Source organism: Hyla sarda, chromosome 8 (assembly GCF_029499605.1).
Source record: "Hyla sarda isolate aHylSar1 chromosome 8, aHylSar1.hap1, whole genome shotgun sequence".
NCBI lineage: Eukaryota > Metazoa > Chordata > Amphibia > Anura > Hylidae > Hyla > Hyla sarda.
The window spans coordinates 198,071,769-198,095,290 of record NC_079196.1 but is presented as its reverse complement, the minus strand read 5'-3'; the positions used below and the strand labels follow the sequence as shown (position 1 = coordinate 198,095,290).

Below are 23,522 nucleotides of genomic sequence, written 5' to 3'. Positions count from 1 at the left end.
GCATGAAAAATCCTGCTGAAAAACTAGGCTTATACTCGAGTATATATGTTATGTTGGAAATTGGTACCAGTGAAGATGTATTTACTACACAGCATGTGATCAATTAGCTCTTGAAGTAAATGTCTTAGAATCATGTCAAACAATGGTTACACCTTAGTATTTGGGCACTTACTGACCTGGTCGGTAGGTCTCTGAAATGGCTGGTCTTATGTTTTTTTTTCTTCCAGTATGCAGTGGTTAGTTCCAACCAAACCAGAGAAGGCTAGCCTGTCTGGTCTGACCCCACGGGAGAGCTTCTGTAGTACAAAATGCTGAAAAAGTCACTGTTGGCTTTAAAAAGGTTACATGGGTAGTATTGATGAAACTTATAACCAAGTTTAACCAAGAGCAGGGAGGAGATTAGAAGCATCAGAACACAGAACATCACTGCTTTCTGGTGTATGGGGAACTACAAACCAGTCAGAGTGCCCATACTGATCTCCTTGTCCACTGCTTAAGAAAATCAGAACTAGGCCATGGAAAATAGGCAATGTGGATGGCAGGGTGTGTGTTCACTTACCTGGGGAAGAAATCGGAAGAAGACATGCTGGTGGAGGAAGTGTAAGGTTCTTCTTGGGTTCTTGCAATCATGTGAATGTTACTGTGACATGTACCTACCTACCTTAGCATTGTACAGATGCCCTTCATGGTAGAACATGAAAAAAATTTGCCTGGCCTCCAAATTGCCCAGATCTAAGACTGAGTAAGCACGTATGTGCTGGAGAAACAAGTCCGACCCATGAAGGCCACATCTAGCAAATTACAGGAGTTAAAGGATCTGCTGCTAATGTCTTTGTCTAGTAAAGTCCATACTTCGATAGGTTAGGGCTGTGTTTAAAGAACAAGAGGAATCTAAAGAGTAGGCAGGTGGTTTTCATGTTATCGCTCATTGGAGTATATGCGGCTTCTTACATGAGGTCTAACAGAGGGTGCTAAATACATTTACACAAAAATGGGACTAAAAAGACTTTATAAAGTATATATATATATGTATGTGTGTGTGTGTGTGTGTGTGTTAGCTAAAGATAGATATATATATATATATATATATATATATATATATATATATATATAGTGTATTAGTGAATAAACCTTTGTATTATTAACCCTGTGTTGGGAATTACTTAAACCGTACAATCTACAAAAGGGAAACAAGAGAAGGTTGTTAACACTTGGAAAAGGAAGGAAGGAGGAATATATAGTACCGTATACAATATTTATATATCCTTTATCATTGGCATCCTATAACATTAGGATACCCTTGGCGATATCCTTTATCATTGGGAATCTGTAGGCGCTATATAAATAAATAAAATAAATAAAGTTGTCAGGTCTTACCATCAAAATTCATATCATTGTGTGCTTTAGACAACATTCAGCAAGTTCAACAGGTTGAAAGAGATCATGGAGCCCACAGTGGTACTGTGGTACCATGTGACTGAAGCAGCCAATAGCTTGCCACAGCAAACATGGCATACTGAGAAAATGTCACGGTTGTGGCCATCAACTGGCTGTTGTGGTCAATTGGTACTTAAAGGGGTACTCCGCTGCTCAGCATTTGGAACAAATTGTTCCAAACACTGGAGCCGGGAGTTCGTGATGTCATAGACCCGCCCCCCTCATGACGTCACACCCCGCCCCTCAATGCAAGTCTATGGGAGGGGTCGTGACAGCCGTCACGCCCCCTCCCATAGACTTGCAATGAGGGGCGGGGTGTGATGTCATGAGGGGGGCGGGTCTATACATCATGAGCTCCCAGCGCCGGCTCCAGCATTCGGAACAGTTTGTTCCAAACACAGAGCAACGGAGTACCCCTTCAATAACAATTCATTAAACGGTGGTCACCTGTGCCAAATTAAAATTGGAAGTTTAATTTAATTTAACATGTATAGGTCAGAAAATATTTAAATTAGCCTGGAGATAATCCATCCTTTTAAGATCCCTCTCTGTTATCTCAGGTCAAGAGCTAGGCCGATGCCTTCCATCTTTAAAATCAGTTCCCCCAATTTCCAAGGGCAATGGTTAATTTAGCACAACACTGACCTGAAATGTGAATCGGAGTTGCCCTGAGTATTTTATGACCCAAACTATAAACCACAAGAACAGGAACACTTTACAGCCAAGCCTTTACTCAGTCGAGTCCTCATGAGACACTGTATTAAATAGTTTTAAATAATATATTACATTTATAAAATAACAGTAAAAAGCATTTCTGGGAACTCCTCCTGAGAAAATAGAATTGCCAAGACATTGATTTTTTTGTGTGCATTTACTCTTTAAAAGTGGAATAAAAATAAAAAAAAATCTCCTTCTTAAAAACGTATCCATGTAAAAGAAACCCGATTCCTTCAAATCTCATAGCATATGAAATGGAGAGTAGAGAAATGTGTAGAAAAGATGTACCATTCCGGGAAAGGCAGCGGATGTTCATTTTTGGTATTTTAAATTCTTTTTTTTTTTTGCTTTTTCTCACACATTTAAAATCTTACCGGGCTTAGGGTATCCAAAAAGAACAAAATCAGGCTCATATAAACTGTAGAGTTTTTGCCTCCATTCTAGAGGAATCTTGGAAAACCAGTCTTCCTCCCAGCTACTCGCAGTCCTGTTCCTATAACTGGGAGGAAACTGGAAGAGGGAATCTATATTTAATTGTCTCAGAAGCTGAGAGGCGTCCTCGTCGAGGGTCTCCAACTTCCCTATAAAATCATAATCTATTTGACACGGGTGGCAAAGACGATAGACCTGACGCCAATGTTCATTGAATGGTTTCTGCTCTTCAGTCCGAGGATCTAAAAGATACTGTATAAACTGAGAAAATGAAGGCTTTGCTCCAGAAGAGAACGCTTCTCCTGCAGATGTAGGAACATTAGTCCAGTTGGAGAAGCGAGTTAATATGGGTATAGCAAAACTCTTATAAAAGTCCTCATTCTCCAGCTCAAACTTACTGCGGAAGGCGGATATAAGACGGACAAATGGATCGCGGACAAATATAAATTTGGTGTACTTTTTTAATTTAATCTTCATCATGTGTCTAGAGAACTTCCCATATCTCCTCCAGAACTTGTTAAAAGTGAGATGACTACTTGAGTTGTGGACATCCTCCCGGGGTATCTCTAGAGGGTCTTCATATGGGACACCTTTTTTATCTAAAAGACTCTCACTCAACACAATCATGACTCGTTTCCAATTTGTACAAGCCACTTTAGGCACATAGCAATAAATGATGCCGTGTCGATCGTCCACGATAAGGTGATCTAGCTCCTTGTTTGGAATGTCATCAAAATCCCGGTTCTTGGTTGGAAAGTTAAAACTGGAATTACCACAGAAGTTGCGTAAATTAAGCTTCCTTTCCTCCTGAATTAATTCCTGATCTAAAAAGCCTTCCAGTTTGGTTCTGGTGGACCAGTCATAGCCTCTTATGTTTTCTTCAAAGCTATTTGATCCTCCTCGTTGGGCCAATTTATCCCCCTTTGTACTTGGCACCTCATTTTTTGTTGGACCAAAGTTAAGAAAGCTATCTAAAAACCTGTCCACGTCCGAAACATCATTGTTTTCTGTAGTCTCCTCAGAGGAAGGGTGCTCCACACTTAGATGGGTTGGCTGAGACTTTGAGAAGGATGTATGGAGATTAAAATTTGCTGTCCCAACATTGTCCCAATAAACGATAATAAAAAGGACCATGAAAGCAGAGCCAAGGACCACCAGCAAACAGAAAAGACGTGACTTGGTCATTCTTCTCCGAACTGTCTTAAATCTGCTCATAGAGACCTCATGCAACGGTTCATTCTAACTCCATTCTTAGTCAACTTGGACAATCCTGAAACAAAAAAAAGGATGTTAGATCTGTTTCCTAAAGTGGTTCTAAAGGTTTCCTAAACTTTACATTTAAAATAACAATACTCACTTCCTGGCAGGGTTGGTGGGGGAGTTACATGCTGCTTATCTGTACAGACAGCTGTATGGGACTAAGGGCATACAACATGCTCTCTAGGCATATCTCATCCACAGAATAGTAAAATAAATTCAAACTTCTCAGCAACCAATGGGATCAGGAAAGCACTTAGTATTCCTATAACTTAACAATAAAATATCACCAGCTGTTACCGGACCAAATCACACCCATTACTACCTTTAATAGGAAGATGTAGTGCTTATTTTTCTTATAGGCTTGTATGGCTTATGCTAAAAATGTGGGGAATACCCCTTTAAAATTAAGAATACAGTCAATGTGGTTTGGGCCCCTCTTCAGAAGCACCAGAGTAGTCACAGGGTTAGGATCAATGGTATGTACATCCTGGTTTTAACTGTTTATTCCAGATCGTTGTAAAACACAGGAAGCTGGGGCATAACTTTTTTGGGTTGCTTTCTTATATATGTTACGCCGAGCGCTCCGGGTCCCCGCTCCTCCCCGGAGCGCTCGCAACATCCTCGCTACTGCAGCGCCCCGGTCAGATCCACTGACCGGGTGCGCTGCGATACCGCCTCCAGCCGGGATGTGATTCGCGATGCGGGTGGCGCCCGCTCGCGATGCGCACCCCGGCTCCCGTACCTGACTCGCTCTCCGTCGGTCCTGTCCCGACGCGCGCGGCCCCGCTCCCTAGGGCGCGCGCGCGCCGGGTCTCTGCGATTTAAAGGGCCACTGCGCCACTGATTGGCGCAGTTGTTCTAATTAGTGTGTTCACCTGTGCACTCCCTATGTATACCTCACTTCCCCTGCACTCCCTCGCCGGATCTTGTTGCCATTGTGCCAGTGAAAGCGTTTCCTTGTGTGTTCCTAGCCTGTGTTCCAGACCTCCTGCCGTTGCCCCTGACTACGATCCTTGCTGCCTGCCCCGACCTTCTGCTACGTCCGACCTTGCTCTTGTCTACTCCCTTGTACCGCGCCTATCTTCAGCAGTCAGAGAGGTTGAGCCGTTGCTAGTGGATACGACCTGGTTACTACCGCCGCTGCAAGACCATCCCGCTTTGCGGCGGGCTCTGGTGAATACCAGTAGTAACTTAGAACCGGTCCACTAGCACGGTCCACGCCAATCCCTCTCTGGCACAGAGGATCCACCTCCTGCCAGCCGAATCGTGACAATATAGAACGTCTTATTGTTTGGCAACTGGAGTAGTTTGACTCAGGAATTTGTCAACCGCTGGTTTAACCCAACTGTCAGCCAATTTATGGTGACGTCTATTTATTCAACAGGCCAACACGACATCTAATCCTTAAGGGTATGTTCACATGGTAGAAATTCTACAAGGTAGAATTTCCCCAGTGAAAAATCTGCAGCAGATTACACTGACTCTAATAGGGTCTGCTGTAGAAAAACTTACACAAGATCTGTTTGTGTTAACGTACCATAAGGTTATGGTCACACATAACACATCCGCAGCGTATATGACGTTGTGGATGCACTTCTGACCATCCCTGGAGTGTGCCTCCTGCTGTGCCTGTGTGTCCTGTGTTGTCTGCTCGCAGCAGTAATCCGCCACTACAAGCAGACACACACACACACGGATCTGCGAGTCGCACGCGCATGCACAGTGTACTCAGAGACATTATGGCCGCTCTTGGCCTAGCTCAGAGAGCCTGTGTCACCCTACCCTGAAAATGTTTTCATAAGAAGGGCGTTCATCCCTAAGTTTTTGATCGGTGTGGGTCAGACCACGAAAACACCTTCACCCAATTATAATAATGGGGAGTCCCATCAAATCCCATTTTGAATGGAGCTGCATACGACCATTGTTGCTGCTGCAGTCAACTCTATTGGCTGGTTGAAAATAAGTAAGCACTGTGTCTTTGCCAGCCAATTGAGCTAAATGTAGCATCAGGGCACATTTACGACTGTTTCTCTCTTTTCCTACGTTTACATGACATCTACATAAACAAGTAGGACTGTCAGTGAATCTGCTGGAACAGCCACACAGTACATAGTCTGTGGATCTGGGTGATGATGCTCCTCATGTTTACTTAGACATGAACTGGCCAGGCTAAGAATGAGCAAGAACAGCTATGCTGTCTACGTGTCAGATCCTCAATTTTTTCAGAAAGAAATAGTATTAAAATAAAAAATATTCAGCTATGATATAACCGCAGGGCAACCTCAAACTAAGGCTAGGGGATTCGCAGCATTACTCACCATTACCAACTTTTTGTTATGTCATGTGACAGCTGAGGTGACTCTAGACTTTGTAAAGACTTAGGTGAATGTTAAACATGAGGCCCTCACTAACACTCATATTAAGATATGCCTCTAGTAGTTAGGTAGAGAATCCCTCCTATTAGGTAGATGCCCCAAGAACATAGGTAGGGAATCCTCTATTTTTAAGTGAGAAGCCACCAGTAGTTCGGTAAATGCACCTATTAAGTAGTTTATCCCAATAAGTCCCCTCCAAAAGAAGATACCCACTCACCTACCCTCCGCTTCTGCACTGAGGCCTCTGCAGCCACCACTGTTAGTGGTGCAGGACCTTCTCTTGAAAGTTGGATAACAGAGCAAATGATGAAGAGGACTCAGCGTGGGGCGTGGCAGTGTAGGAAAAGTAAGAGGTATAAATATATATATTTTTTTATGGTCTGCAGGTATAGGGACATCCCTAGGGTTTAGCATTTGCTATGCGCAGGAGAAAGGGGAAAAGAGCATAAGAAAGCCTGAGCAAGCTGAGTTAGCAGTATGCTTGCTTAAGATTATCCACACTGTTTCTCAAAGGTAAATCAATGCTTCCCTTTCAAGCTAAGGGCTACTGTCCCTTGTGTAAATCGTGTATCTTTTACTGCATGTCCACAGTGCTTCAGTGTAATCTTGCTCCATCCTTTAGCTTCTTAGCAGCATCTCAGTGCTTATTGTAACCTTTTCCTTGCTTGATCCTGCAACTTTCCTTTCTGCTCAAATAGCACCAAAGTCAGTGCATCAGTTACTCCTACTTGCACATGTCATCTAGTCTTGCTGTGTGTAAATTATCCTAGCACAGCAGTCCAGTGCACTATGTTACTGCATAGCAAAAAGTAGTATGTGCTGTGCTGTGATCGGCCAGACAAGTAAGGGAAAGGAAGTCCTGTGTGTACTGCTGTCAAACTGCCCAGCTCTGCTCCTGCCCCCTGAAATGGAAAACCTGAAAAACCAATGTGCCCCATGGAGGGGGATCTCAGGGGCTCAACAACAGCAGTGAGCCCTAAAATCACTGTTACCACTCTAAAGGGTTAGTGTACCAAAACCAAATTACTTATTTATGTTTTCAGTCTTTGGCTGTCTGGGCATACTGGAAGTTGCAGTTTTGCAACAGCTGGAGGCACACTGGTTGGGAAACACTGATCTTATATATGGTGGAAGGAAGGATCAGGCATGTGGCAATTCAATACCCGATCTTTATTATCTCAATACACCAGTAAAATATGACTCCAATATGGGAAGTGGTGTTACCAAACTGTTCTAAATTGCAAAAAAAAAAAAAAAAAAACATAAGAGGAACCTTCAAAGACTGAAGCTTATTCTTGAGAAATCCAGAACAGTTGAGTCACTGAGAAGAACAAAATGGTAATATCACTGTACAAAGGGTCATAAGGCTTAAGGAAGAATTTGGAGGATAAAGCCCCTGAAAACCTCTGTGACATGTGCGCCAGCTCTAGGAAAGTGCCTGGTAAACTTCCCAGTGAACTACAATACTGAAGATAGAATTTCCTCTAAAACGGCAATGATATCTTCTTGTAAGTCCACTATAAAAAAAGAAAAGGATATAATATTCCAGTATGACTTCCCACAAAAGAATAAATGTGATACACAGTAGGCTTCTGTGGCACCTTTCACACAAGGCCTTCACAATCCTATTCTGCAGCCTAGTTGCCTTAAGGGTAGGGTCACACGGAACGGATCCACAGTGTATATCGCGGCCGCTCCCCCTGCCCCCAGAAGTAGGCAGAGAGCAGCCGCGATGTGTGTGAGTACACTGCGCATGGCAACTCACAGAACACCGCGTGTCTGCTGCTAGCGACGGAGTGCCGCTATGAGCAGGCACAGCTGGAGACACACTGTAGGGTCAGTCATCGGCGGATCTGTAGCGTAAAATATGCTGTGGATCCGTTCCTTGTGACCCTACCTGAAAGGAGTATTCCATGATTTTTCTTCATTTTCCTTTGAGCCCACGATGCCAAATAATATTACGTTGTAATTTTCTTCTGTTACCTCCGTGCATAACTTTGTCCCTTTTTTATCCACAGGACCCACACCAAGAAGTGCTGCAGTGCATGTCTTTTTTATTTTACTGTTGTCTCTGACCTTTCCCAGAATTCCATGCAGCCAGAGACAATAGGTCATAAGTCTAGGGCAGTGGTTCTTAACCTTGTTGGAGGTACTGAACCCCACCAGTTTCATATGCGCATTCACCAAACCCCTCTTAATTGGAAAAATAAAATATGATTTTTTCAAATTCAAAACATAGGAGGTAAATATTTAAGTATATATTTATACATAGGTGCACAAAATGAACAAAACCATTAAAGAACAAAACCATTAAGACACATTAGGCGCAGGCAGTGTTCCCCACACATTAAGTAGGCAGTGTTCCCCCACATTAGGCTGGCAGTGTTCCCCCACAGACATACAGCCTCCAGCCATATACAGTGTATGGCTGGAGGCTGTATGCCTGTGTACTGCCCACTTCAGTGCTCCGACCACTCCAGCTATAGCAGTAGGTCTCGGGACGGGTGGTCGGAGCATCGAAGATGACGTGCCGCTGGTCACTTACCAAGCTGGCCAGCACACGTCTTCCTCCTTCTCGATCCTCCCGTCCTCGGCGCCATCCTTTCTGCGGGCGCGTTCACGGGACGTCAGTGACGTCCCGGCGTGCGCCATCTCCCGTCGGCCCCTGCGTTTTTAAACTTAAACGCGGGGCCGCAATGAGTTAATAGTGAACCCAGGTTAAGTACCACTGGTGTAGGGGATTTAAAACAAAACCCACACACACACACACACACACACACACACACACACACACACACACACCACATCAAGTAGTTAGTATACATTTTGATCAATACATTCAAAACCCACTCACCACTTCACAGTATTGGTAAAGTACCTGATGAATGGGCCATACTAGCCCAGAATTGCATTGGACATAAAAGTAGTACATTTTTTCATGTTGGTTGGGGTATTGCTGGCAGCTCCCAATTATCTGTAAGGAGTTCTTGGACTTGACACTTCACAACCACCTGATTCAAATGGGTCCCTAAAAGGAAACTGACAGCCGGTTCCCCTCCACTAAACGGGATTATAGTGCAGGTCAACCAGATTTCAATGTGGTATCACTTATCCGGATCCAGGGTATGAAGATACCCATGGTATCAACCTTGATTGTGCAATAAGGTGGTACCCAGCATTCTGGGTATGTTGGGTCCCACCTCCATCGCGCAAAGCCGGCTATTTGCACTAGAAACTGTAACAACGGGTATCCGTGGAACTGGACTGCAGATCCAGGTAAGCGATACCTCGTTGTGATTCAGACACCAGTGCCCATAGAAAGAATGACCCATTGGTCCGGCAACCCCAATATTGCCATGACCTAGCCCCTGGCTCTAGACCAAGACAGCCCATAAGACATAGTGCCACAGCAACAATGGCTGCCGCACCACAACAGTGTAAACAGATAACCAAGTTCACCTTGGACATGCGGCCACTCCTTTTTCCTAAACGTGTGTTATATAGACATGTCATTTAGGAATTTGGGAAAGAAGGGTGACCCGTACAGGAGCAGAAATGGCTGCGATAGTGGTTTGTCAGCTTTAGACAACCTTTTTTTCCCATGTCTCTGTCGGAGGGGCCTTCACTTGTTTATCAGATACAGAACGTACATTCTGCTTGTGTTACCACTTAATATCGGATATAAGGAAAGGATCCGATGTCACGGGGACTGGGAAGGGTTTACACAACGGGAGAGGGGTCCAGCAAAAAGAAAAGCTGGAAGGATTTAATTCACCTAAACCAGAAACACATGTTCAGGCCAAGTGGTTAATATTGGTAGAAGTTTACTGTAGAAAAAAAAGGCAAAAAGGGAAAAATTCCAAGAAAACTGCTTTGGATTTATACCGTTGTAGAATTAAACAGCTGAATGGGATAGAACTGTGTTTCCCAACCTGTGCGCCTCCAGCTGTTGCAAAACTAAAACTCCCAGCATGACACGGACAGCCAAAGGCTGTCCGTGCCATGCTGGGAGTTGTAGTTTTGCAACAGCTGGAGGCGCACAAGTTGGGAAACACTGGGATAGAGTTTGGGATTGAGACTGCGCATATCTGTGCGGTCCTACCGCCGGCATTTTCTGTGTGCGGGACATCAGCCTAATAATTGCGCTGTCACACCAGTTTTCCTGCAAGACAAAGCAGCTCCAGCCCGATCTCTAGCGGTCTCCCATAGTTCCCCAGTAGTAGCAGCATGACCCCCTCAGTAGTTATGGCAGAAACTACAACCCTCAGCATGCCCCGACCCGTCTGTTGCCGTTTTGTAGTTGGAGTTGGGTTGGAGACCACTGGTCAACGAGGGTCAGCCCTAACAGGAATCAGAATGATGGGGATTCATCTGGTCCTTTGACACCAAGATAAGCAACATCAGAGGTGTATAACAGCAGCTTATGGACTATCTTATTGACTATCCTCCATAGAAATAACAGGCAAAGCCATTCAGACCTGTTATAGTGGGGGGTAGAAGATGGATCTAGAGATACAATGTGTCATATCAGATCAGTGATTCCCAACCGGGGTGCCGTTCAGGGATAAAAGTGTGATCGTGGGGGGGGGAAGATAGGGGATAAGAGTGTGATCGTGTGGGGGGGGGGGGGGAGATAGGGGATAAGAGTGTGATCGTGGGGGGGGGGGGAGATAGGGGATAAGAGTGTGATCGTGGGGAGTGTATAGGGGATAAGAGTATGATCGTGGGGGGGAAGATAGGGGATAAGAGTGTGATCGTGGGGAGCGTATAGGGGATAAGAGTGTGATCGTGGGGGGACGGATAGGGAATAAGAGTGTGATCGTGGGGGGACGGATAGGGAATAAGAGTGTGATCGTGGGGGGGGGAAGATAGGGGATAAGAGTGTGATCGTGGGGAGTGCATAGGGGATAAGAGTGTGATCGTGGGGGGCGCATAGGGGATAAGAGTGTGATCGTGGGGGGGGGAAGATAGGGGATAAGAGTGTGATCGTGGGGAGTGCATAGGGGATAAGAGTGTGATCGTGGGGAGTGCATAGGGGATAAGAGTGTGATCGTGGGGGGCGCATAGGGGATAAGAGTGTGATCGTGGGGGGCGCATAGGGGATAAGAGTGTGATCGTGGGGGGCGCATAGGGGATAAGAGTGTGATCGTGGGGGGCGTATAGGGGATAAGAGTGTGATCGTGGGGGGCGTATAGGGGATAAGAGTGTGATCGTGGGGGGCGCATAGGGGATAAGAGTGTGATCGTGGGGGGCGCATAGGGGATAAGAGTGTGATCGTGGGGGGCGCATAGGGGATAAGAGTGTGATCGTGGGGGGCGCATAGGGGATAAGAGTGTGATCGTGGGGGGCGCATAGGGGATAAGAGTGTGATCGTGGGGGGCGCATAGGGGATAAGAGTGTGATCGTGGGGGGCGCATAGGGGATAAGAGTGTGATCGTGGGGGGCGCATAGGGGATAAGAGTGTGATCGTGGGGGCGCATAGGGGATAAGAGTGTGATCGTGGGGGGCGCATAGGGGATAAGAGTGTGATCGTGGGGGGCGCATAGGGGATAAGAGTGTGATCGTGGGGGGCGCATAGGGGATAAGAGTGTGATCGTGGGGGGCGCATAGGGGATAAGAGTGTGATCGTGGGGGGCGCATAGGGGATAAGAGTGTGATCGTGGGGGGCGCATAGGGGATAAGAGTGTGATTGTGGGGGGCGCATAGGGGATAAGAGTGTGATCGTGGGGGGCGCATAGGGGATAAGAGTGTGATCGTGGGGGGCGCATAGGGGATAAGAGTGTGATCGTGGGGGGCGTATAGGGGATAAGAGTGTGATCGTGGGGAGCGTATAGGGGATAAGAGTGTGATCGTGGGGAGCGTATAGGGGATAAGAGTGTGATCGTGGGGAGCGTATAGGGGATAAGAGTGTGATCGTGGGGAGTGTATAGGGGATAAGAGTGTGATCGTGGGGAGCGTATAGGGGATAAGAGTGTGATCATGGGGGCGGATAGGGGATAAGAGTGTGATCGTGGGGGGCGCATAGGGGATAAGAGTGTGATCGTGGGGGGCGCATAGGGGATAAGAGTGTGATCGTGGGGAGTGTATAGGGGATAAGAGTGTGATCATGGGGGCGGATAGGGGATAAGAGTGTGATCATGGGGGCGGATAGGGGATAAGAGTATGATCGTGGGGGGGGGGGGAAATAGGGGATAAGAGTGGATTGCGGGGGGTCCAAATGCTTGGACCCCCGCGATCTCCTGTGCGGGGCCACGGCTCTGCCACGGCCCTCCCATGCAGGAGGCGTGTCGGCCACAGCATGATGGCCGACACTCAACTCCAGTCCTTCTGACAGACTGAGCAATGGAGCACAGCAGCAGTGTGAGTTTAGCCTTACTTGGTAAGTTCACACATAGGGTATCAGAACGTCAGTCATTAAAGTGGTACTGCAGCGAAAAGTAACTTATCGCCTATCCATAAGTCTCTGATCTCCTGCCTAGGCTATGGCTCTCGCAAATGAGCATTCATTTCTATGAGGGCGATAGAGAACTCGGGTCTCTTCAGCGGTCCCATAGAGGATGAATGCAGCACGAATTTCTTTCAGAGTGCTGGGCCCCTGCTGGAGATCACAGGAGTCCCAGCGGTCAGAGCCCCAGCGGTTAGACACTTGTTATTTGCATTTCTTTAACACTTATATTGTAAATTATTTTGTGGGTCCAACTGAGTGTATTGCTTTCGGACTAATGCTTGAAAAGGGGTATTCTGGCTCCAGAAAGTTAAACAGATTTGTAAATTACTTCTATTAAAAATCTTAATGCTTTCAATAATTATCAGCTGCTGAAGTTGAGTTGTTGTTTTCGGTCTGGCAACAGTGCTCTCTGCTGACATCTCTGCTTGTCTCAGGAACTGCACAGAGTAGAAGAGGTTTGCTGTGGGGATTTGCTTCTACTCTGGACAGTACCGGAGACAGGTGTCATCAGAGAGCACTTAGACAGAAAAGAACATCTCAACTTCAGCAGCTCATAAGTACTGAAAGGATGAAGATTTTTTAACCTGTTCAGGACGCCGGACGTATGCATACGCCCTGCATCCCGAGTCCTTAAGGACGTGGGGCGTATGCATATGCCCGTGGGAATTCCGGTCCCCGCCGATAGCCGGTTGGGGACCGGACCGGAATGCCTGCTGAAATCATTCAGCAGGAACCACGGTACATCGACCCAAACCCCCCCCATGTCGGCGATCGCAGAAAATCGCATGTTAATTCAGACATTCAGGGACAGCCCTGATCATCCTGAGGGCTAGGAGTGAGGTCGCAGAGCTGCGATCTACTCCTATCCCCTGCCATTGGTCAGAACTGATTCTGACCAATGGCAGAGCAGGACAGTGGCTTGCCATGGCAACTTCCCGTTCTGCCCACCCCTGGATGTCGAGGGGATCGTGGGAAGAATATGGAGGCCGGTACCTGCAGGAGAAGATGCCTAGAGATCCCCGATCGTCGCTGGAGACTGCTGGATCCTGGGTCAGGTAGGGAAACTACAGTGGGGGGGGAATTGAAAGTGAAAGTAAAGTGATCTTTACTGTGGCAACCACTAGGAAGGCCAAACTGCAACTCCCAGCAGTTGGTCATGCTGGGAGTTGCAACTGGTCATGCTGGGAGTTGTAGTTTTGCAACATCTGGAGGGTCACAGTTTGGAGACAACTGTTACAGTGGTGCCCAAACGGTAGCCCTCCAGATGTTGCCAAACTACAACTCTCAGCATGCCTGGACTGCCCAAGCATGCTGGGAGTTGTAGTTCAGTAACATCTGTCCCTTCAGATTTAGACAGACATTTTCATGAATTTTTTGAAAATTGCTGCTCTACTTTGAAGCCCTCTAATTTTTTCAAAAAGCTAAAATATGTCCATTTTATGATGCCAACATAAAGTGGACATATTGTATTTGTGAATAAAAATAAAATTTATTGTGAATATTCATTTTCCTTACAAGTAGAGAGCTTCCAAGTTAGAAAAATGCTAAATTTTCAAAATTTTCATGAAATTTGGGGATTTTTCACCAAAAAAGGAAAAATTTACCACCAAAATAAAGTAGAATATGTCACGAAAAAACTATCTCAGAATCAGAATATTCGGTAAAAGCGTTTTCGCGCTATTAATTCGTAAAGCGACGGTGGTCAGAATTGCGAAAAAGGGCTCAGTCCTTAAGGTGAAAAAGGGCTGCGTCCTTAAGGGGTTAATAGAAGTAATTTACAAATCTGTTTAACTTTCTGGAGCCAGTTGATATATATTAAAAAAGTTTTTTTCCCCTGAATAACCCCTTTAAATGTGCCTGTTTTTGCCAGTGATATACTGGCTGGCCTGTTTTTGTGTTATGCTCTAGATCATTCCGAGGACTCTTTCCGCCCTGCTTGATATTTGCATTGTTGTTCTTATTGTTTTCATCAAAAATTTCAATAAAAATTTACAGTTTAAAAAGATCGCACAGAGCTGTGGGTCCATAAAACATGGTCCCAAAAAGAGAGCTGTCCACTGAAACAATGGAAAGGATTAAAGAGATGAAAAAAGGACACAGAGTGTGAAAAAAAGATGTTGGTTGTTCCCAATCAGCTGAGTTTAAAATTGGATGAAAGTATAAACAACATGGGAAAGTTATAAAAGGGAAACTGACTAATCAATGTGTCAGGACAGAAACACTTACAGCAAGTATATAATGTACAACACAACAAAATAAAAACACATGGATGGACACAGGAGTTAATGTTTGTGATAGAACAGGAAAAAATAGGATTTACATATAGAAAAGGGAAATAAAAAGCAGTAACGCCTAAACCAGTGTTTCCCAACGTGAGTGTTTCCAGCTGTTGCAAAACTACAACTCCCAGCATGACAGGACAGCCAGGTTAGGAAACACAAAGTTACAGGAAGATAAAGAGAAGTGATCATGGGGAACTGGATGAAAGTGATACCAATGATCCAGTCCTAGGTGTCTGAGGAGATGGTGCTGGGGATAGGGGATAAGTTGTCAAAACACTGGAGTGCCCCTTTAAAGCTTTTCCACAATTGTTCTTCCTGGTTTCCATGTAGTTAAAGAGATACTCTGGCATTAAGACATCTTATCCCCTATCCACGGCTGGGGACCCCCGCAATCACAACTCCGCCACCGTATGACGCCACCGCCCGCTATGCAAGTCTATGGGAGGGGGCGGGGCATACAGTGCACACAGTCACTATACACAGTAGTCTTGCAGTATATATAGTACATACAGTACACAATATATAATGTGCGCACACATACAGTCAGTATACACAGTAGTCTTACAGTATATATAGTGCACACACGGTATATACAGTAGTATTGCAGTATATATAGTACACACAGTATATACAGTAGTCTTGCAGTATATATAGTGCACACACAGTATATACAGTAGTCTTGCAGTATATATAGTGCACACACAGTATATACAGTAGTCTTGCAGTATATATAGTGCACACACAGTATATACAGTAGTCTTACAGTATATATAGTGCACACACGGTATATACAGTAGTATTGCAGTATATATAGTACACACAGTATATACAGTAGTCTTGCAGTATATATAGTGCACACACGGTATATACAGTAGTATTGCAGTATATATAGTACACACAGTATATACAGTAGTCTTGCAGTATATATAGTGCACACACAGTATATACAGTAGTCTTGCAGTATATATAGTGCACACACAGTATATACAGTAGTCTTGCAGTATATATAGTGCACACACAGTATATACAGTAGTCTTACAGTATATATAGTGCACACACGGTATATACAGTAGTATTGCAGTATATATAGTACACACAGTATATACAGTAGTCTTGCAGTATATATAGTGCACGCACAGTATATACAGTAGTCTTGCAGTGTATATAGTGCACACACAGTAGATACAGTAGTCTTGCAGTATATATAGTGCACACACAGTATATACAGTAGTCTTGCAGTATATATATAGTGCACACACAGTATATACAGTAGTCTTGCAGTATATATATAGTGCACACACAATAGATACAGTAGTCTTGCAGTATATATATAGTGCACACACAATAGATACAGTAGTCTTGCAGTATATATAGTGCACACACAGTATATACAGTAGTCTTGCAGTATATATAGTGCACACACAGTAGATACAGTAGTCTTGCAGTATATATAGTGCACACACAGTATATACAGTAGTCTTGCAGTATATATAGTGCACACACAGTAGATACAGTAGTCTTGCAGTATATATAGTGCACACACACAGTAGATACAGTAGTCTTGCAGTATATATAGTGCACACACACAGTATATACAGTAGTCTTGCAGTATATATAGTGCACACACAGTATATACAGTAGTCTTGCAGTATATATAGTGCACACACAGTATATACAGTAGTCTTGCAGTATATATAGTGCACACACAGTATATACAGTAGTCTTGCAGTATATATAGTGCACACACGGTATATACAGTAGTATTGCAGTATATATAGTACACACAGTATATACAGTAGTCTTGCAGTATATATAGTGCACACACAGTATATACAGTAGTCTTGCAGTATATATAGTGCACACACAGTATATACAGTAGTCTTGCAGTATATATAGTGCACACACAGTATATACAGTAGTCTTGCAGTATATATAGTGCACACACAGTATATACAGTAGTCTTGCAGTGTATATAGTGCACACACGGTATATATAGTAGTCTTGCAGTATATATAGTGCACACACAGTATATACAGTAGTCTTGCAGTGTATATAGTGCACACACGGTATATACAGTAGTCTTGCAGTATATATAGTGCACACACAGTAGATACAGTAGTCTTGCAGTATATATAGTGCACACACAGTAGATACAGTAGTCTTGCAGTATATATAGTGCACACACAGTATATACAGTAGTCTTGCAGTATATATAGTGCACACACAGTATATACAGTAGTCTTGCAGTATATATAGTGCACACACAGTATATACAGTAGTCTTGCAGTATATATAGTGCACACACAGTATATACAGTAGTCTTGCAGTATATATAGTGCACACACAGTATATACAGTAGTCTTGCAGTATATATAGTGCACACACGGTATATACAGTAGTATTGCAGTATATATAGTACACACAGTATATACAGTAGTCTTGCAGTATATATAGTGCACACACAGTATATACAGTAGTCTTGCAGTATATATAGTGCACACACAGTATATACAGTAGTCTTGCAGTATATATAGTGCACACACAGTATATACAGTAGTCTTGCAGTATATATAGTGCACACACAGTATATACAGTAGTCTTGCAGTGTATATAGTGCACACACGGTATATACAGTAGTCTTGCAGTATATATAGTGCACGCACAGTATATACAGTAGTCTTGCAGTATATATAGTGCACACACAGTATATACAGTAGTCTTGCAGTGTATATAGTGCACACACGGTATATACAGTAGTCTTGCAGTATATATAGTGCACACACAGTATATACAGTAGTCTTGCAGTGTATATAGTGCACACACGGTATATACAGTAGTCTTGCAGTATATATAGTGCACACACAGTAGATACAGTAGTCTTGCAGTATATATAGTGCACACACAGTATATACAGTAGTCTTGCAGTATATATAGTGCACACACGGTATATACAGTAGTCTTGCAGTATATATAGTGCACGCACAGTATATACAGTAGTCTTGCAGTATATATATATATATATATATATAGTGCACACAGTATATACAGTAGTCTTGCAGTATATATAGTGCACACACGGTATATACAGTAGTCTTGCAGTATATATAGTGCACACACAGTATATACAGTAGTCTTGCAGTATATATAGTGCACACACAGTATATACAGTAGTCTTGCAGTATATATAGTGCAAACAGTATATACAGTAGTCTTGCAGTATATATAGTGCACACACATTATATACAGTAGTCTTGCAGTATATATAGTGCACACAGTATATACAGTAGTCTTGCAGTATATATAGTGCACACACACAGTATATACAGTAGTCTTGCAGTATATATAGTGCACACACAGTATATACAGTAGTCTTGCAGTATATATAGTGCACACACAGTATATACAGTAGTCTTGCAGTATATATAGTACACACAGTATATACAGTAGTCTTGCAGTATATATAGTGCACACACAGTATATACAGTAGTCTTGCAGTATATATAGTGCACACACGGTATATACAGTAGTCTTGCAGTATATATAGTGCACACAGTATATACAGTAGTCTTGCAGTATATATAGTGCGCACACAGTATATACAGTAGTCTTGCAGTATATATAGTGCAAACAGTATATACAGTAGTCTTGCAGTATATATAGTGCACACACAGTATATACAGTAGTCTTGCAGTATATATAGTGCAAACAGTATATACAGTAGTCTTGCAGTATATATAGTGCACACACAGTATATACAGTAGTCTTGCAGTATATATAGTGCACACACAGTATATACAGTAGTCTTGCAGTATATATAGTGCACACACAGTATATACAGTAGTCTTGCAGTATATATAGTGCACACACAGTATATACAGTAGTCTTGCAGTATATATAGTGCACACACAATATATACAGTAGTCTTGCAGTGTATATAGTGCACACACGGTATATACAGTAGTCTTGCAGTATATATAGTGCACACACAGTAGATACAGTAGTCTTGCAGTATATATAGTGCACACACGGTATATACAGTAGTCTTGCAGTATATATAGTGCACGCACAGTATATACAGTAGTCTTGCAGTATATATAGTGCACACAGTATATACAGTATATATAGTGCACACGAAGTATATACAGTAGTCTTGCAGTATATATAGTGCACACACAGTATATACAGTAGTCTTGCAGTATATATAGTGCACACACAGTATATACAGTAGTCTTGCAGTAAATATGTAGTGCACACAGTATATACAGTAGTCTTGCAGTATATATAGTGCACACACAGTATATATAGTAGTCTTGCAGTAAATATGTATTGTACACAGTATATACAGTAGTCTTGCAGTAAATATGTATTGTACACAGTATATACAGTAGTCTTGCAGTATATAGTGTACACACAGTATATACAGTAGTCTTGCAGTATATATAGTGTACACACAGTATATACAGTAGTCTTGCAGTATATATAGTGTACACACAGTATATACAGTAGTCTTGCAGTATATATATATAGTGCACACACAGTATATACAGTAGTCTTGCAGTATATATGTAGTGCACACACAGTATATACAGTAGTCTTGCAGTATTATATATATATATATATATATATAGTGCACACAGTAGTCTTGCAGTATATATATATATATATATATATATATATATATAGTGCACACACAGTATACACAGTAGTCTTGCAGTATATATATATATATATATAGTGCACACACAGTATATACAGTAGTCTTGCAGTAATATATATATATATATATATATATATTGCACACACAGTATACACAGTAGTCTTGCAGTATAGCAGTATATATATATATATATATATATATAGTGCACACACAGTATATACAGTAGTCTTGCAGTATATATATATATAGTGCACACACAGTATACACAGTAGTCTTGCAGTATATATATAGTGCACACACAGTATACACAGTAGTCTTGCAGTATATATAGTGCACACACAGTATACACAGTAGTCTTGCAGTATATATATAGTGCATACACAGTATATACAGTAGTCTTGCACTATATATATATACTGCACACACAGTGTATACAGTGGTCTTGCAGTATATATATAGTGCACACACAGTATATACAGTAGTCTTGCAGTATATATATAGTGCACACACAGTATATACAGTAGTCTTGCAGTATATATAGTGCACACACAGTATATACAGTAGTCTTGCAGTATATATAGTGCACACACAGTATATACAGTAGTCTTGCAGTATATATAGTGCACACACAGTATATACAGTAGTCTTGCAGTAAATATGTAGTGCACACAGTATATACAGTAGTCTTGCAGTATATATAGTGCACACACAGTATATACAGTAGTCTTGCAGTATATATATAGTGCACACACAGTATATACAGTAGTCTTGTAGTATATATAGTGCACACACAGTATATACAGTAGTCTTGCAGTATATATATAGTGCACACACAGTATATACAGTAGTCTTGTAGTATATATAGTGCACACACAGTATATACAGTAGTCTTGCAGTATATATATAGTGCACACACAGTATATACAGTAGTCTTGCAGTATATATAGTGCACACACAGTATATACAGTAGTCTTGCAGTATATATAGTGCACACACACAGTATATACAGTAGTCTTGCAGTATATATATATATATATATATATATAGTGTACACACAGTATATACAGTAGTCTTGCAGTATATATAGTGCACACACAGTATATACAGTAATCTTGCAGTATATATAGTGCACACACAGTATATACAGTAGTCTTACAGTATATATAGTGCACACACAGTATATACAGTAGTCTTGCAGTATATATAGTGCAAACAGTATATACAGTAGTCTTGCAGTATATATAGTGCACACACACAGTATATACAGTAGTCTTGCAGTATGTATGTATATATATATATATAGTACACACACAGTATATACAGTAGTCTTGCAGTATATATATAGTGTACACACAGTATATACAGTAGTCTTGCAGTATATATAGTGCACACACACAGTATATACAGTAGTCTTGCAGTATATATATATATATATATATATAGTGTACACACAGTATATACAGTAGTCTTGCAGTATATATAGTGCACACACACAGTATATACAGTAGTCTTGCAGTATGTATGTATATATATATATATATAGTACACACACAGTATATACAGTAGTCTTGCAGTATATATATATAGTGTACACACAGTATATACAGTAGTCTTGCAGTATATATAGTGCACACACACAGTTTATACAGTAGTCTTGCAGTATATATATATATATAGTGTACACACAGTATATACAGTAGTCTTGCAGTATATATAGTGCACACACACAGTATATACAGTAGTCTTGCAGTATATATATATAGTGTACACACAGTATATACAGTAGTCTTGTAGTATATATAGTACACACAGTATATACAGTAGTCTTGCAGTATATATATATATATATATATAGTGTACACAGTATATACAGTAGTCTTGCAGTATATATATATATATATATATAGTGTACACACAGTATATACAGTAGTCTTGCAGTATATATAGTGCACACACACAGTATATACAGTAGTCTTGCAGTATGTATATATATATATATATATATATATATATAGTACACACACAGTATATACAGTAGTCTTGTAGTATATATAGTGCACACAGTATATACAGTAGTCTTGCAGTATATATAGTGCACACACAGTATATACAGTAGTCTTGCAGTATATATATAGTGCACACACAGTATATACAGTAGTCTTGTAGTATATATAGTGCACACACAGTATATACAGTAGTCTTGTAGTATATATAGTGCACACACAGTATATACAGTAGTCTTGTAGTATATATAGTGCACACACAGTATATACAGTAGTCTTGTAGTATATATAGTGCACACACGGTATATACAGTAGTCTTGCAGTAAATATGTAGTGCACACAGTATATACAGTAGTCTTGCAGTATATATAGTGCACACACAGTATATACAGTAATCTTGCAGTATATATAGTGCACACACAGTATATACAGTAGTCTTGCAGTATATATAGTGCACACACAGTATATACAGTAGTCTTGCAGTATATATAGTGCACACACAGTATATACAGTAGTCTTGCAGTATATATATATATATATATATATATATATATAGTGCACACACAGTATATACAGTAGTCTTGCAGTATGTATATATATATATAGTGCACACACAGTGTATACAGTAGTCTTGCAGTATATAGTGCACACACACAGTATATACAGTAGTCTTGCAGTATGTATGTATATATATATATATATATATATATAGTACACACACAGTATATACAGTAGTCTTGCAGTATGTATGTATATATATATATAGTGTACACACACAGTATATACAGTAGTCTTGCAGTATATATATATATATATATATATATATATAGTGCACACACAGTATATACAGTAGTCTTGCAGTATGTATATATATATAGTGCACACACAGTGTATACAGTAGTCTTGCAGTATATATAGTGCACACACACAGTATATACAGTAGTCTTGCAGTATGTATGTATATATATATATATATATATATATATAGTACACACACAGTATATACAGTAGTCTTGCAGTATATATAGTGCACACACACAGTATATACAGTAGTCTTGCAGTATGTATATATATATATATATATAGTACACACAGTATATACAGTAGTCTTGCAGTATATATATATATATATAGTGTACACACAGTATATACAGTAGTCTTGCAGTATATATAGTGCACACACACAGTATATACAGTAGTCTTGCAGTATGTATATATATATATATATTTATTATATATATAGTGCACACAGTGTGTGTATGTATATATATATATATATATATATATATATATTATATATATATAGGGCGCAGTTCACATACATGACGTTTCTTTGCAGCCTTCACATTAACCCTTTCGGCGCCGTACCCCCCAGGACCCGCTATAGCCCGGTCACAGCTCCCTCCCCAGGCCCCGGTCACAGAGGGGCTGTGATGGCGATAAGAGGGTCCGGAACCGGCTACATCGTGATATACCGCACCTCAGCGACTATCCGGATGTCTTCCTATCGCGCCGATGCCTCCATGTTGTCTCCCCGCAGCTGCTCGTCTCCGGCATGAGGCCAGAGAATGAATCCGCCAGACAGCCAGCTCAGCGGCATCCCCATCCCCTCACTGAGCCCGGACCGCAGCCCCGCCCACCGCTCCGGGACCACAGGGGGCTCACGTGACCGGGCGGCGGCCGCCATCATTCTTACGGTCACTGAGGGCAAGCCTATCCTCAGCACCGCTCCAGTGCCGCCCGTGTCCTGCTCTATTATCATCTTCTATTTATAAGGAGGAATAGAGAAAATGATTTACAGTTTAATTTGGTGAGATGTTTGTTTGAAGACACCACATAAAATATTAGAGTATAATATAAATAGCAAATAGGCATTAAGGGGTCCAAAACGTGGTAAGAAGATGTCCCCTC

General features: G+C 41.8%; 1 protein-coding gene across 1 annotated transcript; it reads right to left on the bottom strand.

The window, feature by feature from the left end:
- Positions 1-2,147: 2,147 nt before the first annotated feature.
- Positions 2,148-23,249, bottom strand: CHST12 (carbohydrate sulfotransferase 12). Its single transcript, XM_056536293.1, has 2 exons — positions 23,092-23,249; positions 2,148-3,856 (listed from the first exon to the last, which is right to left on the bottom strand). Exon 2 carries the CDS (start codon positions 3,799-3,801, stop codon positions 2,509-2,511), a length of 1,293 nt encoding a protein of 430 aa, XP_056392268.1. The 5' UTR covers positions 3,802-3,856; positions 23,092-23,249; the 3' UTR covers positions 2,148-2,508.
- Between the last annotated feature and the right edge of the window lie 273 nt (positions 23,250-23,522).